Source organism: Polistes fuscatus, unplaced genomic scaffold (genome assembly GCF_010416935.1).
Source record: "Polistes fuscatus isolate 324 unplaced genomic scaffold, CU_Pfus_HIC Scaffold24, whole genome shotgun sequence".
Lineage (NCBI taxonomy): Eukaryota > Metazoa > Arthropoda > Insecta > Hymenoptera > Vespidae > Polistes > Polistes fuscatus.
Window position 1 is genome coordinate 1,887,740 of NW_025113101.1, and position 15,542 is coordinate 1,903,281.

At 29.1% G+C, this 15,542-nt stretch overlaps 1 protein-coding gene across 5 annotated transcripts; it reads left to right on the plus strand.

Moving 5' to 3' along the window:
* The first annotated feature begins 2 nt into the window (after positions 1 to 2).
* LOC122518275 (F-BAR domain only protein 2) lies at positions 3 to 14,464 on the plus strand. Of its 5 annotated transcripts, none has more exons than XM_043637119.1 (14): positions 3 to 90; positions 469 to 776; positions 3,277 to 3,588; positions 4,032 to 4,289; positions 4,390 to 4,585; positions 4,667 to 4,993; positions 5,237 to 5,320; positions 11,568 to 11,667; positions 11,945 to 12,206; positions 12,371 to 12,638; positions 12,734 to 13,214; positions 13,334 to 13,550; positions 13,635 to 13,983; positions 14,130 to 14,464. In XM_043637119.1, exons 2-14 carry the CDS (start codon positions 747 to 749, stop codon positions 14,198 to 14,200), a joined length of 2,955 nt encoding a protein of 984 aa, XP_043493054.1. In that variant the 5' UTR covers positions 3 to 90; positions 469 to 746; the 3' UTR covers positions 14,201 to 14,464. The 5 variants fall into 5 exon arrangements, with proteins under 5 accessions (XP_043493054.1, XP_043493052.1, XP_043493053.1 ...); XM_043637117.1 differs by lacking the exon at positions 5,237 to 5,320 and adding an exon at positions 6,036 to 6,149; XM_043637118.1 differs by lacking the exon at positions 5,237 to 5,320 and adding an exon at positions 6,036 to 6,149 and having other exon boundaries at positions 11,568 to 11,658.
* The last annotated feature ends 1,078 nt before the right edge of the window (positions 14,465 to 15,542 follow it).

Below are 15,542 nucleotides of genomic sequence, written 5' to 3' on the forward strand. Positions count from 1 at the left end.
GGAATTAATCCTCTTCGATTTGCAGTTAATTTCACACTTATTCCTTAATATGATAATTGTTTCGTGTAACTGACGTTTGAATATAAAATAGTAAGTTACAAACATTTATATCACATTTCTTAATTCTTTCAATAGAATATTAAACACTTCTTTATTCGCGTTAAAAGTAAAATTCAGTGAAAAACATTCATTTAATGCACTTTATCTCATGAATCTTATCTGCACGTATGTTAAAAGAATGTATGTATATAAAAATTTTTACATTCATTTTATTACAATAACTATTAGGTATCATTTGTCAAATTAACTAATTCAATACATTTTTCACAAATATTTTATTAGATAATAATATATTATAATAAAATTCTGGCATAATTTTATAAGAAAATTTGATCGTTTTCTTTTTAAATAGTTGAATAAATTTGAATGGAAGCTTATTATTATGATTATCAAAAATTTAATTCTTAGATAGATCTGGTAGAGGCACTGTAAACGATGAATCAAGATTATACATGGGATATATGTCGAGTCTGACGAAAACGTAACGTAACTCGCACGCAAATTGAGTTACGCCTCCCTGTAATCGTGCGGTGAACGCCTAAGCGCGGGTCGCGTGTGTTTCGTGAAGGTGTACATCGCCGTCGTTGCCGTTGTCTACGTCGTCTTTGTGATTATCTTCGTCGTCGACGTCGCCGCATGATATCTAAAACGTTTATTGGAATATGATGATCTGATCGAAATTCAACATGACTATGGACTTCGCCGATTATTTTTGGGTGAGTGTTTTAATAGATACTAACTGTGAAAGCTAAAATTCCTAACACAAGTGAGAGATAAAGAAGAAGAGGATGACGCGATATTTATTTGTTAGATTGTCGTTTCTTCATCGTTGCATTTCCTGTAGTAAAGAACCTTTAGCGCGCGTCGATAATCGTTTAGGTTAGGTACGATTAACATTTCGTATTTTTTGCATTATCCATTGTATCTGGTTTACTTTTAAGAATTTCAATGCAATTAACGATAAAAATAAGATAAAAAAAAGATGACACGTCTGCAGGGTACAATGAGAAGGCAACGACAATGGACCCAGAACGTAAACTGACAGTTTTTTTTTTTTTTTATTTAAACGTTTCTCCCCTTATACATTTGATCGGGATTAGAGAAAGAATGAAAGGAGAGAAAAAAAAGAGAAAGATAGAGAGAAATCATTTCCTCGTCCCGTTAAGCGAACTTTCAAGCTTTCTCTATTCGCTTATTTTCAGTTGCGTCTTGCATACGTAGGGAGTAACAGGACGATGCACGCGTTTACATGTATGGATATGCATATGCATATGTATGCACATATGCGTAACGTATTATATGTAAGCAGCGTCGTCGTATCACGCACATGCACATGCGCATACGCATCATATATCTAACGCGCCACGCTCGTTTGTTCCGTCCTTGATCATGCAATCTTCCAACCAACGAGAAGCGACTTGTTCGAGCTTATGCAGCCACCAAATAGTACATGCCTTTCATTTTACCCATTCAATTTATCTTAGAGATTAGTTCTTTATTATCTTATATAAAACGCATCATAGATAAACGTATATAAGCTCAAGAAAAGTCACTTCTTTTAATCTTGCATATTATTCGAATACGTTAGGATTACGATGCGTAGTTTGAAGATGACAAGAGTGAAGTTTATAAATGTGAAAGTAAATGATATATACTATATATATATCACATTTACTATGGGTAATTTGATCTTTGACATATCCCAATACTACCATAACGTCGTTAAGCTATTACATGAATTCCAACGTTATACTGTTGTTTTTATTCCTATTTCTTTTTTCTATTCCTCTATTGTCTTTAGTCTTTTAACTGTTTTTTATTTGTATGTTTTCTCGTTTGCTTTTTTCTTGTTTAATCTTCATTTATGTAAAACCTAAAAAACATTTTGATGAATATAATTCCAGTAGAGAACACAAGGATGGAAATATCAAATTATATATACTACAAATTTGGATGTTTATAATGTTATAATTTTATTGATAGAACAGATGATTTCTTTCAAATATATATATATATATATCTTTTTGTTATTATCAGGAAACAGTATAAATGTATTCCAAAAACAACGTTGGTCTTTATGAATATAATTTTCATTATTTTTTTATTTTAGTTTTTTTTTTTTTGAAGGATACACACTGTCATATTCTGATTTTAATGAAGAGAGATGTATTTTTCCTATTGCGTTATATTAAAGGTCCACTTTATGATACGGATAAGATAGCGATAGTATGCTGTTTCCTTTTTCCTTTATTATTAATCACATTCGAAGTCCAAATTAATTTCTGTTAAGAATTCAAATTTTTAACAGTCATCTTCAATATATATATAATATGTGGTTAATATTATTTATTTTATAATTATTATTCTGCATGATAATTGTATATGCAATGAATTATCGATACAATCGATAACCAACGATATAATTATATATAATATTTATTTATAGATTATATTTTTATTATTATCGATAACAATAATATCGATATTTTTGTTATCTGTTATATCGAATACAAGAACAACATAATGACTAATGTGTAATATAATTATATCGTATATTTTTTTAAATTTGTCAATAATCTTATTAAAAACTTTTTTAAATAATATTGCACCAATATTTTGATACTTTTTCTTAATATTAAAAAAACATACACTTGTAATATTTCCTTGTATGCACTTTGATTGTGAGTGTCGACAAAACGCGGGAAAATAATATCTGTTTGAAATTGATTTAAATTAATATGCTAATTTGAAGATTACATCGAAAGTATATTTCTGATTAATCATTATTGTAGTAATAATTGAGTCATTTTTTTTTCTTTTTACATTAAAAAAAACAATAGTTATACTGTTTATAAACGGTGTTAAAACGATCATAAGTCTCCTCCTCGGAATTGTAATAATAGCCCACTTATGCTTCATCTCTTTCTTTTATTACATTACACAACTGATACGATATGTATGTAGCTTACGTTTATAAATGTAGTCTTGGGTAATATTGACAGTATTTAAAGATATATTGAGTATTATATTATCTAATTATATATTCACATTCTCATAAGTTAAATAGAAACATTATTGATTGTATATTTGATTGTTTGTTCATTTTGTTCATGTCATAATTTTGATACTTTTTTTTTAAATATTGATAATTTCCAATTGAAATCAAAGATCCGTTTGAATGATGATAGGTAATGACGAAGAATTCTTGATTTTAAGGGCGAAAAAAATAATGGATTTGACGTGTTGTACCATAACATGAAGCATGGTGCAATAGCCAGTAAGGAATTAGCAGAGTTTCTAAGAGAACGATCGACCATTGAGGAGAACAATTATAAACTCTTAAGTAAAGTAGCTAAACAAGCTAGTAACAGCAGTAGTACTCAAGGTACTTTTGCACCAGTTTGGGCTGCTCTAAGAGGTGCAGCTGAAAAACTCGCTGGTCTGCATCTGCAGATGGCTCAAAGAGTTGCTGAACTTATAAAAGATGTATCCAAATATGCTGATGAACTCCACAAGAAGCATAAAGCTGTACGTAAATAATCGTTAACAATTTATATATACCCAAAAAATTTATAAAAAGAACAACCAAAAATTGTTTTATTCGTGAGCATAAGAATGACTGTGTCGAACGTATATACTAAAATAATCAAAGAATGATAGTGTATTGTAAATAAAGGATTATAATTATTATCTTTTATGTACACAATCATTCTGCTATGCCGTATGCATACACATAGATATACAATGTTTCAAGATAAGTGTTCTACAATATATAATGACAAAATTATAGAAGATTGAATTAAATGTATGAGGATTTTATACAAGTCATGACAGAATCAAGTTTTCATATGCTTCTTTTTCTTGTATTATATTTCATTTGTCTCAAGGCATTCTGTATCTATGTGTAATATGCATATATGTTTTTATTCATTGTGAGAATGAATATATCCGTTTATTGTAATAATATCCAGGTGAAGGAAGAAGAATCTTCGACTTTAGAAACAGTACAAAACATACAAGCCATCACTGTAACTTTACATAAAGCAAAAGACTTATGTACGCAAAAAGGCAATGAATTGGAAAAACTTAAGAAAGACAATGCTAGCCAGAGAGAATTGGAAAAAGCAGAAGCAAAATTTAAAAAGGCACAAGATGACTGCAAGACTTTAGTTGAAAAGTATACGTTAATAAGAAATGATTTTGAAACAAAAATGACTCAGGCTTGCAGGGTACTTATCACAATTATCTGTTACACGCTGAATCTTCCTGAAATAATATGGACAAAGATTTGTTATGATACATTAATGAATTTATGCTTTCATTACTAAGCGATTCCAAGACGTCGAGGAAGCACATCTGAAACAAATGAAGGAGTTCTTGAATGCTTATGCAGATGTCTTACAGTTGAATCATGAACAAGTTGGTCAGGTACACGTGGACTTCAAGCGACAATGTTTAGAAATGACTGTAGATAAATTATTGGAACAATTTGTTCAAAGTAAAAGCACAGGCTTAGAAAAACCAGGTAAAAGAAATGAAAGAAATAAAATATTGGACCGAGGAGATTAGGGCTTAGTTATTGACATTTTAATTTTCTACAAAATAGGTGTCATCGAATTTGAAGATGTTATGATGAGTATAGCGGAGGTCACAGGACATTCCCAATCCGAGGGAGGTGTAGAACCATCCAAGGATACATCAAAAGGAGCGAATGGTGAAACCGGTGTTGCTGGTAACAGTCACGATTCAAAACCAGATATGGGATTTAAAGGGGAGGGTTCTCGAATAAGTGGGGATAGGGAAATGATGCAGGAAAAGGATAGAGAGAAAGAAAAACAAAGGGACAGGGACAGAGAACTGTCACATACGCAAGCCACCAAGGCTTCCCGCCGTACTACCTCTTTACTCAACCTGTTCATGTCCAACTCCCAGGGTAGGTTCCATTTAAGTTAAGCAAACTTTTATTCAAATTCTCGTAATACATTAATCGCGAAAACGAATACCTACCTAAATGTAATAAAGCACGAAATTTTTTATAAATATAACTTTTATATTTTAGCGCTTTGCTAATATTGTAAATGCAACTAATCAATGCTTAAACTTCCAATTTGATATTATAATACATTAATACAATTGGTCTTCATACTTACACTATAACAAAACTTTTTTTTTATAGAAATAATTAAAGTTGCTTCAAAGGTAGAAATTGAAATATTCGACAACGGCAATGAAATGTGTATATCGTGCACATTATATTTTGGTAGGTCTAGAATTTGGCATTTTACTATTTTATATTATATCATTGATACCACTTTATTACTAGTATATTCCTCACTCGCCTGCTACAGCTATGGCATTTAAATTTGGAAATATACATTTAGAGAAATCTACAGTACAATTTGCTGGATTTGCAGTGCTTGCGTGATTGTTGCATTATATCGCTTATGCATTATAATCTAACAGTATAGCAAAGAATAGTGTGCAGAATATAATGCGTTTTTATAAGGGAGAAGGAGAGGGTATCATGTGATTTTTTTTTTGGTAATAGATAAAGTGCGAACGTGAAAGAAGTCAAACTTCTAATCCGCAAATTTTCTTGCAAGTTCTGTTTTAAGTGACACTCTTTTTTGTAATAACTCCATTGACTAAATAGCCGATAGAACAATACACAGCTTGATTCGAAACGTGCCAAATTTATGTAATTAATCTTGCTGCTGCATTATTGTTACACATATATATAAATACATATATGTGCATATATGCATAAATACAAGTATATGTATTTGTACATATGTATAATGTGTATAAATAAGTTTTAAAAACCATTCCTCTGGAGTGCATTTACGTTATTGAACCCACAAGGATCATTCCTGTTCAAAACATGATGTTGAGATAAATAATAGCAAGAATAAGCGAGGAAAAGGTTAATGGAGGTGGGAAATGTTCATAGAAGCGAATGATGAGTGCTGTTTCAGACAAGCAGAGGCAAGCAGGATCTGGTTCTGCACCTGCAACTCCTCAGGGAAACAATCTACCTCCTGCTGTTCCACCTCCTACCATCTGCAGGAACCCTCTCAGAGGATCTAAATGTAACTGCCTATATTGCGTTTACCTGTGTTCCTACTGTTTTCCACGATTATTGCAGAATAACTGTATCAGATTGCCATTCATATGTATTCATAGGGACAAATCCTTTTTTTTTTCTCCATAACTTTCGTACGTAATTTTCTAATATCAAAAATATATTATAAAACAACAGTATGTTTATTTTTAAAATGTACTGTTAATAGATATATTCCTATACTTTTCTCTCTCATCTTTTCTCATCTATGAAAGTATCGTACGAAATGTATATACGTGAACAAAGATAAATAAGTCTGTTATAACATGAATCGTTCGCTTATACTTTATAACAAAAATATTTCTTAATCCAACGTTTGCTGCTTTTAATCGTAAACAAAGCTAATACTGGTAATCTTATACAGCAATTCTACATCCTAACTTACAAAATGATATCAAAATTAAATACACTAACTTACTAGAAGATTAATCAGTAATATAATGTTGAATACCGATGTAACAGGATTGAATGAATAATTTCTTTTGTTAAGTTTCAGTAAATGAAAAGTTCTGTATAATTTGATAATTACTGAACTTTACACAGACTCACTCTTCCTTGACACTCTTATTCTTCTCATTCTTTTGCTCCCTATATATATATATGTATATATGGTGATTGATTATAAGAAAGCTATTCATTATCCTTTTCATTTAGTTTGGTTTTTATGTTTAAGGAGGATGTAATAATATAAAATAACGTGTTCTATGGATTTAGCTATGATGCACGTTACTATTTTATTTTTCTGCATTGTTTTCAAAACAGGAGTGTATGTATGTTGTACGTATGGAAACATAAATCACTCATATTAAATAAATCTGAAAAGAATTTCGGGAATATCTCGTTTTCGAATAATTTTATTCAAAATTCGAATTATTTTATTTTTATGTTACAGATTTAATATCATATACGTACACATTGGTATCTGTGTGTGTTCTCTCTGTGTGTGTGTGTATATATATATATATAACTTCATGTAACTATTTTATTAACGCATGCACTCATGCAGATTGTGCATAACAAACGCAATTTCTTTTGCTTTTAAAAGCCTATAAAAGAAAAAGATGAAAGAAGCTAAGAATTCGTAGTGAGAATTTACAACATTCTAAAAATCTAAATATATATATTTCTTGCACTATTCTCAGTATGTATTCTTCACTTCTTTCAAAGTCAGACACTAATACGAAATATATCTGTGATTTTATTCTAAATGGTATCTAATCGGAAATCAAACAATTTTAATATTCAATGAAATTTTAATACAACTCAATTTATGTGGTAATTGTTTACAAATTGTATAATTACATCCTTTTTTTACAAAATGTATAGATATTTATGTTTTTTCTTTCTTATATATATTGCATTCTATAATTAATCGTCTCTCTATTTCTATCTTACAGTATATAAATACTAATCAACAAAATATATATACTATATTACTGCTTTAAATTATTTCTATAGTAATTCTGAGCTTTTATAGATCATAGAGCTAAGTAGAATGATTGATCTTTAATCAATGATGATAGATACTGTATTTGTTTAGGGGTGATATACATTATACATATGTGTGTATATTTTTATGTACGTATATACTATTTATATGTGTATATATATATATATATATGTATATAAAGTATATCCGAGTATTAAATATATACGCAAAATTACTTATTTAATTATAAAAAAATAGAAGAAGAAAAGAAAAATTTATATAAAAGTTGAGTTGAAAATAATCCAAAGTAATTATTATTTCTATTGTACGTTAAAATACTTCTTCCCCATTCAAACAACTTTTGTATAAAATCGAATATTTTTATGTTTGTTAATATATAACGCGTATATATTTATTTAAATCGGACATACTATATATGTGTGTGTATATATATATATGTGTATATAAATTGTTTTTCTAACAATTGTCTCTGCAAGTATATGACGGGCTTTTTCTCTAATTACATATATTATTCATATCATTGCTATAATAGAATAGTAATAATATTATTGTTATCTTATTATCTACTAATTACGCTTTGTACGTATCATTTGATTAGATGCAAAATTCATCTTCGTCTTTACTCTTGCTTTGTGCCATAATATCATCTGAAATGAATATTTTCATTTAAAAAAATTGACATATTTGCGATAGAAAAAAGTACTCTTACATACAAAAAATATTATTAATATTAAAAACAACAACCGATAACTACATAAAAGCAAAGAAACTCTCACTCATTCTTCACATTCATTTTATACGTGTTTATTTATATTTTTGAACATTTATTTTTATATAAATATTGTATATAAAAAAAATAATAATTAGTTGATACGAGAAAAAAGAAAAAAGCAAAGAAATTTGTCTGGAAGTTTTGTAATTAAATTTAATATATATATGAAAAATTATATATACATATTGTTTGTGTGTGTGTATGGCACAACAAAGTAAGAAATAAGTCGAAAAAATTATTATAATTATGATAAAGAACTAAGAAGCAAAATGGAAGTCTCTGTACAAAAAGGGAGTTGGACTTGAATAATGTTGAAGCTCGAGTGTGGGGTTGTCTCCGACGGGGCCTCAGGTGAGCCATTATTTACGAATCCATGAATCCAAAACAAAAAGAAAAGTTTAAAAAATGAAAAAAAACTTTACTAGTACATGGCTCACTCTTCTTGTGTTAAATTTATTTTCCAAGTGCACGTACTTATTTCAATAGCGTAATGTGATTATATTATTATTATTATTATTATTTATTATTATTATTGTTATTAATATTATTATTTATTATTATTATTATAATTATTATTATTATTATTATTTATTATTAATTATTATATCATTATTTTTTGAGTAGATACGTCCTCATATAACATATCGTTGATTGGTATCCATTAGAGGAGAGACTATACTGTTCTTAAAAATATATCTAAACTAACAAAGAGAGTTCATATAAATTGGTAAACGTATTAGAAAAGGAAATTAATTCAAACGAAAATTGTATATTACTTACATCTTACTCAAGCTCTCCTTGTAAGTTACATAAATCGTGTCATCGAGCTTCGCCAGAAAAATGTTTCACGATTACTTCAATTTCTTCTTTGACTTGTTCTTATTCTTATTCTTCTTCTTCTTCTTCGACTTGTTCTTATTCCTATTCTTCTTCTTCTTCTTCTATTTACTTTTCTCCTATTTCAATTTTATAAGACGTCGTTTTAACCCTTTATAATTTTTCAATTGCACACATTTATAATTATATATTTTTTTTTTGTTCATATCTATGGTAAGAATTATGTAATGTAAAAGTTATAATATTATTTGTACTAGTATAATTAGTATTAAAGGATACTCATATAAAGAAGTATATAATTATATTAGTATAAATATAATATATATTATTTATAATTTTGTGAAATTAATAATAATTTTGTTGTTCTAGGTAGGAAAAAAAAATAAAGTTTATAGAGGGTTAATACAAGACGTTTTGTTTTTTATCTAATTATGATCGTATGTTTAATCGATCATTTTTGCATCTAACATCATTTAAGGATTTGATAGATTGTCATACGAATCAGCTAAAGAAATTTTGTTTATTGTTAGAAAAACAATTTACTAAAATGTTGATTCTTTCGCTGGACTGTGTGATATACAGGAGAGCCGAGTTAAGTATGTATATACAAATTCGGAAAGAAAATTGAGAAGATGATAATATTAATATTACATAAGAAAAACAAAAAAAGTATATAAATCAGGTATATAATAAATAATTAAAAAATTTAATTCAAGAGTATTTCTAACAGAAACTTTATCTCTAGAAATATTGTTCGAATGCGTGTATACCAATTTACTCGGGCTATCCCTTTTATTAGACATCTCTCTAGTCAATTTGGTGTTTGGGTTTATAGTGGATTTTCGCTACAATAACTTCGCTAGCTAATACTGTTCTATACTACACTTTCTTTGCTGTACAGAATCACATATCGTGTATGTACAAGACTTTATACGATTATAAAATAGAAAAAAAAGATTTTAATAATAAGAGCAATCATAAGGTGCTGATATGCATTTCATTAAAAAATGTCTTACTTTTTAGAAATGAGTTATCTAAAAAAGTAGCCTTGTGTATGTAATTACAAAATCATAGAAAAGAAAATTTGTCTTTTTCCACGTTCTAAACTATTTAATTTTCTTTGTATATTTTGTCTTTTTTAAAATCTTTGATTTGGAATTCATATCAGCGTTAAAACAAAATAATAAATTTCGTGTAACAATTGCTTGATGTATTAATTAGGATAAAACTACTTTCTCTTCTTCTAGCTTCTTTTCAATCACGTTGCGCTATATCTTTGAACACTTGGAAGGTAAAAGTTCTCTGGCCGTTATTAGCACACACATACATATATACGAACATATTATTTTTATTTTATATATATATTATATATTATTTATCTATATATATAATATATAATATTGCACACATAGCTTTTTACAATGCAACATATTAGATAATATAGATATATAACAGCGAGGGATACACCTAACAGTGCAAATGTAGATCTTACTTATTTTTATTTTTTCAATATTTCTATTCTTGAAAGCTGTTTAGAAAATTGTTCAACGAACGAGGATAAGTGAATTTGAAGTATGAATTCGATTATATGCAATATCGTCAGATGTTACTATATTTATATTACATTAGTGTGATAGAATTTTGTACAAAATTCATTTAGCCCCTTTCGTGTGGATTACTATTGCTAGCTATATTACTATGCAATTTGATTAGCATAGAGTCTGTTATTGAAATAATTCTTACATAATATATCTACAACAATAATGAGAAATTTCTCAAAAGTACATTTTATTTGAAAATGTATCGGTACTCAACAATTTATAATTTCTGTATTTTTTTTATATTTAAAAGATAACAAAAGAAAAGAAAAAAGAAAAACAAGTCATGCATAAGTTATCTAAAAAACTGATTTGTTATAAAATTATGAATAAAAATATATATAATAGCTTTTTATTTCATCGAATTACCAGCTTGTAATGCAAAAGCTGTGACGCTGCGAAGTATAATTTTTTGCTATTTTCCGAGCAAAATTAGTTAGTTACAATGCACCATTTTTAAAGCGTCAATGTAAAACGCTTTTAATTATATATGCAGCTCTAAAGATAGGTACATACAAAATGAAAATATAAATGCGAACCGATGACACTATTTGCAAGTAGTTATATATTTTTTTGTTTTATGTATATATGTATATGTATAAATACATATATATATATATATCCCTTTTTTTTTATCTCTAGAAAATAAATTGTTTCTACTAAATTAAATCTAATTAATAACATCATTCTTGTTTCATTGCTTATGTTCAATTTGTCTGCAATCTACAGGGTTTCTTCGCAGCAGAAGGGAAAAGAGGAAGGAAAAGAAAGCGAAGAAGAAGAAGGATATTATAGAAACAAGCAGTAACAAAGAAGAAAAGTCTGACCTGTCAGTATAAAAATGTTCAGCAGACCCGGTGCACATAAGACAAGAATGAATCATATTTTTAGAATTTATATTTATATTTAAACATAATCTAATCAAAATTTTAATTTACCTTATGACGTTACTATTTTTATTTTTTTTCTATTTATGTATTCCGAATAATTAAAAGATAATGTGCATACATAAGGCAAGAATAGAATTGAATTTTTCGAAATTGCACTGGGCCTGCTGGAAAATGTAAATGAATAGACGATTAATAAAATTTGCATTAATGATATAGGGAAGATAAAGAAGATAGTAGGAAATCTGAAACACCAACGCCGGAAGTAGACGAAGATGGATTTTGTATCAGACCAAAGCCTGATCCTTGGGAAAACGAGAAAGGATTTTATTCTAGTTCGGATACGGATTCAGAGGATGAAAGAGAAAGAAAAATTCGAGTGGAGATCAAACCTCTTAGTAATGGAGCAGCACCAATGAGTGCAAGTGTCGATGAATTAAGAGCAACTGTTGAAAATTTATCTTTGTCACCTGCCCCAACAGTGAGTTCTATATTTATGATAAAAGTAGAGGATCTCTAAACGTTAAGTTATATTATATAAATAAAATAAAAAATGGTACATTTTTCTCTAATACAACATCTAAATTGATGTCTTTATATATGATTACATCGTTGATTTGTAATGACTCTTTTATTATATACTAGGGACGTAGAGGTTCCAACACTGATTCAGATCATCACATGAAGAGGTCTCAATCAGTATCTCAACAGCTAGGAGGCAAGCCAAGCTCGGATTTACTGGGCCTAAATTTATTTAATCCCAGCAGTACACCATCTAGTGCCTCTACTCCAACCGGAAGTCATCCTTATGCACCCTTACAAAGTCCGCCGCCTCTTTCTTCATCTCCAATACCACAACAACCGCAACCTCCTCAATCTGCACCACCATTACATCAACATACACGTTTCCAAGGTTTATTTCTAATGCAATATAAAATAATATATTTTATCACGAGAAATGAAATTTTCTAACGAATTATAATCTTATTGTTTTCTGTGTTGCTACAGATGGCGATTTATTTTCAGAAGTTGGTGATATTACACCAACTTTGCCACCTAAACAATCCGCATCTTCGACGCCTACAGGATCTATTATTATTCCTAGACCGCCATCTCGAAAAGGTGAAGGACCATCTCCAAGAGGAAGAAATTCACCTGCTCCTATATCTAGAGCGGATAGTGTTGCCAGTTTAGAATTTCGTACAGCAGGAGTTGGAGTAGGATCTTCTAGAGGACCTTCACCGCTTACTATCGGCCTCGCCGATACCATTCCACTAGCTGTGGCGTTTCATGAAATAGTTCATTCCTATTTTAAAGGCACTGACGAAACTCGATGCCAGGTCAAACTCAGCGGAGACATGATGTTGTCTTTTCCTGCTGGTATTGTTGCGGTATTAGCAAATAATCCAAGTCCAGCTAAGCTTACTTTCCGCGTGAGAAATAGCAACAGACTTGAAAGATTACTTCCTAATAGCCAACTCGTCAGCATGTAAGTAAGTCATGGTTTCTAACGATAAGAATATGTCTTATTACTAGTTTTACGTGCATTCACTTGTTTGAATCATAATTTTTTATAAGTAATCTTCTCTTATCTTTTTTCTTTTTTAGGGATGCAACTCAAACTACCGTTGATAGTACAATTTTCGAGTTTAATATGAGTGCCTTAACTACGTTGTTGCGACGACAGGCAGAACAAAATCCGTCGGCCTCCTATTTTAATGTAGATATCCTGAAATATCAAATTAAATGCAAAGAAGGCGCGGGTTCCTGTCCCTTTCAATTAGTTGCATATTGGAAATGTGAATCGACTCATACCGATCTAAAGGTATTTATTTGTTTAATATGTTAAGTATGATTTAGAAATATTGACAAATTTACTAAATAATGATTTATATATTTTTCCTTTTAGATCGATTATAAATATAATAGCCGTGCAATGGCCTCACCAAGTCCACTGTTAAATCTTCACGTAGCAGCACCTATTGATGGTGGCTTTAAGGCTCTTAATAGTAAACCTACAGCGCAATGGCTCGCAGATACAAATCGCGTATTATGGAAATTTACTGAATTGTCCCAACATAGCGAAGGTAATGGTGTGGGTTCTTTGAAAGCAAGGGTTGAACTCGAACGTGGACCAGGTACTCAGGGAACTATATTTACTCAATTTAATTGCGAGGGGACCACACTGTCTGGTGTTGAATTTGAACTTTTAGGTCCTGGTTATAGACTAAGTTTAGTAAAACGCAGATTTGTATCTGGTAAGTGCAATTATGTTGCTTTTGTAAATAATATTCATTAACGTTATTAGTTTTTTTTTGTAATTTATAATATCAAAAATATATGTATATACATGTATACTAACTATCTATTAACTTTTATATATAGAAAATTGCTATAATTGTAGGAAAATATATATGTGATGGAGATTCAGATGCGCGTACAAGATATGCTGCACCACCATCCAATGCTGTCTGACAATTTCCAGAATGGATAGCTCAGTGGGGAAAGCTACCGATTTAATATTGGTATTTGCTTATTCACTCACTGCCTACATCAGGGCATATTCAAAGTTAAAACTTTAAATTTACGCGAAAGAAATTGTTGGATACCAAAGAATATATGCATGTAGTATATGTGTAATAATTCTACATACATAGAGAGAGATCAAATATTCTATAAACGAACGAATTTTATTTCTTTTGGCAATTGCTTTTTTTATTATTCATTTCTCCCTTTGGCTTTTTTATTTGTAAAAGGATATAAAACATAAAGTAATTATGTTCAATCTTTTAAATAATGAAAGAGAATATATTAGTTACATGTAAACTTTGGTATCCAGCATATTTTCGCAGCAATACTCGCCAGTTTTAATCTCTTTTCATAATCAAAATATCTAATATGAATGTTTTTACATGAAGGCTCAACTAAAAAACAAAACAGCAGTATAAAATATTTTTATCTTCTTAAAATTTTCGTTATTTTGTTTGTAGGACGTCACATTATTAAATGAGATATCCATTAGAAATTTTAAAAGTAAAACGAAATATTTGTATACTTAGCAGGAAGGTGTATATACACATACATATAGATACTCGAATATAATTTTCAATAGAAAAAAGAAATTATAATTGTGTACAGAAAAAGCTTTTGTGCAAAAATCGTTTATAAGATAATATTCATTTTATGGACTACAAACAATGACATATGTCATTTTTGTTGTAAAACTTGTTAAGATTGTCGTGCGTTATTCTAAGATGAATCTGGATAAAGTTTAGATAAAAGTATATTCACTCTAAAAATGATATAGATTACTAATTTAATGATTAAATGGAGTAGCTTTAATGATACATCTTTACCATATGCAGTTTGATAAGTAAAGAATGATTTGTAAAAATGTTTAACGATGAAAATCTAATGTTATGCAAGAACCAAAGGTTTCTCACTTCTTTTAACAATTTCAGTTAAGAAATTCTTAATAATATTTAGGTTTACAATGGTCTTCTCAATATTCTTTATTATCATTTCACGAGATACATAACTATATATATATATATATTGAAATAGATTTTTTATATACCATTATTAATTACCGTCGTAATAAACCAACATTCGTTTCCCGAATAATTATCTCAAGTATTACTTTTGCATTTATGCCGAAATCACTTGCCTACTTGCCTTCAATGAATGTATTACATTACAGTTCAATTAAATTTTAAGTTAAGTTTCTTTAAATGAAAGAGATTTTTCAAGTCGTCATATTTCTCGAGATATATTCAATATATTCAATCGCATATCAATGAATTATCATTTTGTTCAG

What these genes read in the sequence shown, in the direction of transcription:
- LOC122518275 (XM_043637117.1), top strand. Translation starts at nt 747, where the DNA reads ATGACTATGGACTTCGCCGATTATTTTTGG. An exon ending in AAATGACTCAGGCTTGCAGG is followed by an intron (nt 4,290 to 4,389) that starts GTACTTATCACA and finishes TTCATTACTAAG; the next exon opens with CGATTCCAAGACGTCGAGGA. An exon ending in AATAGCCAACTCGTCAGCAT is followed by an intron (nt 13,215 to 13,333) that starts GTAAGTAAGTCA and finishes TTTCTTTTTTAG; the next exon opens with GGATGCAACTCAAACTACCG.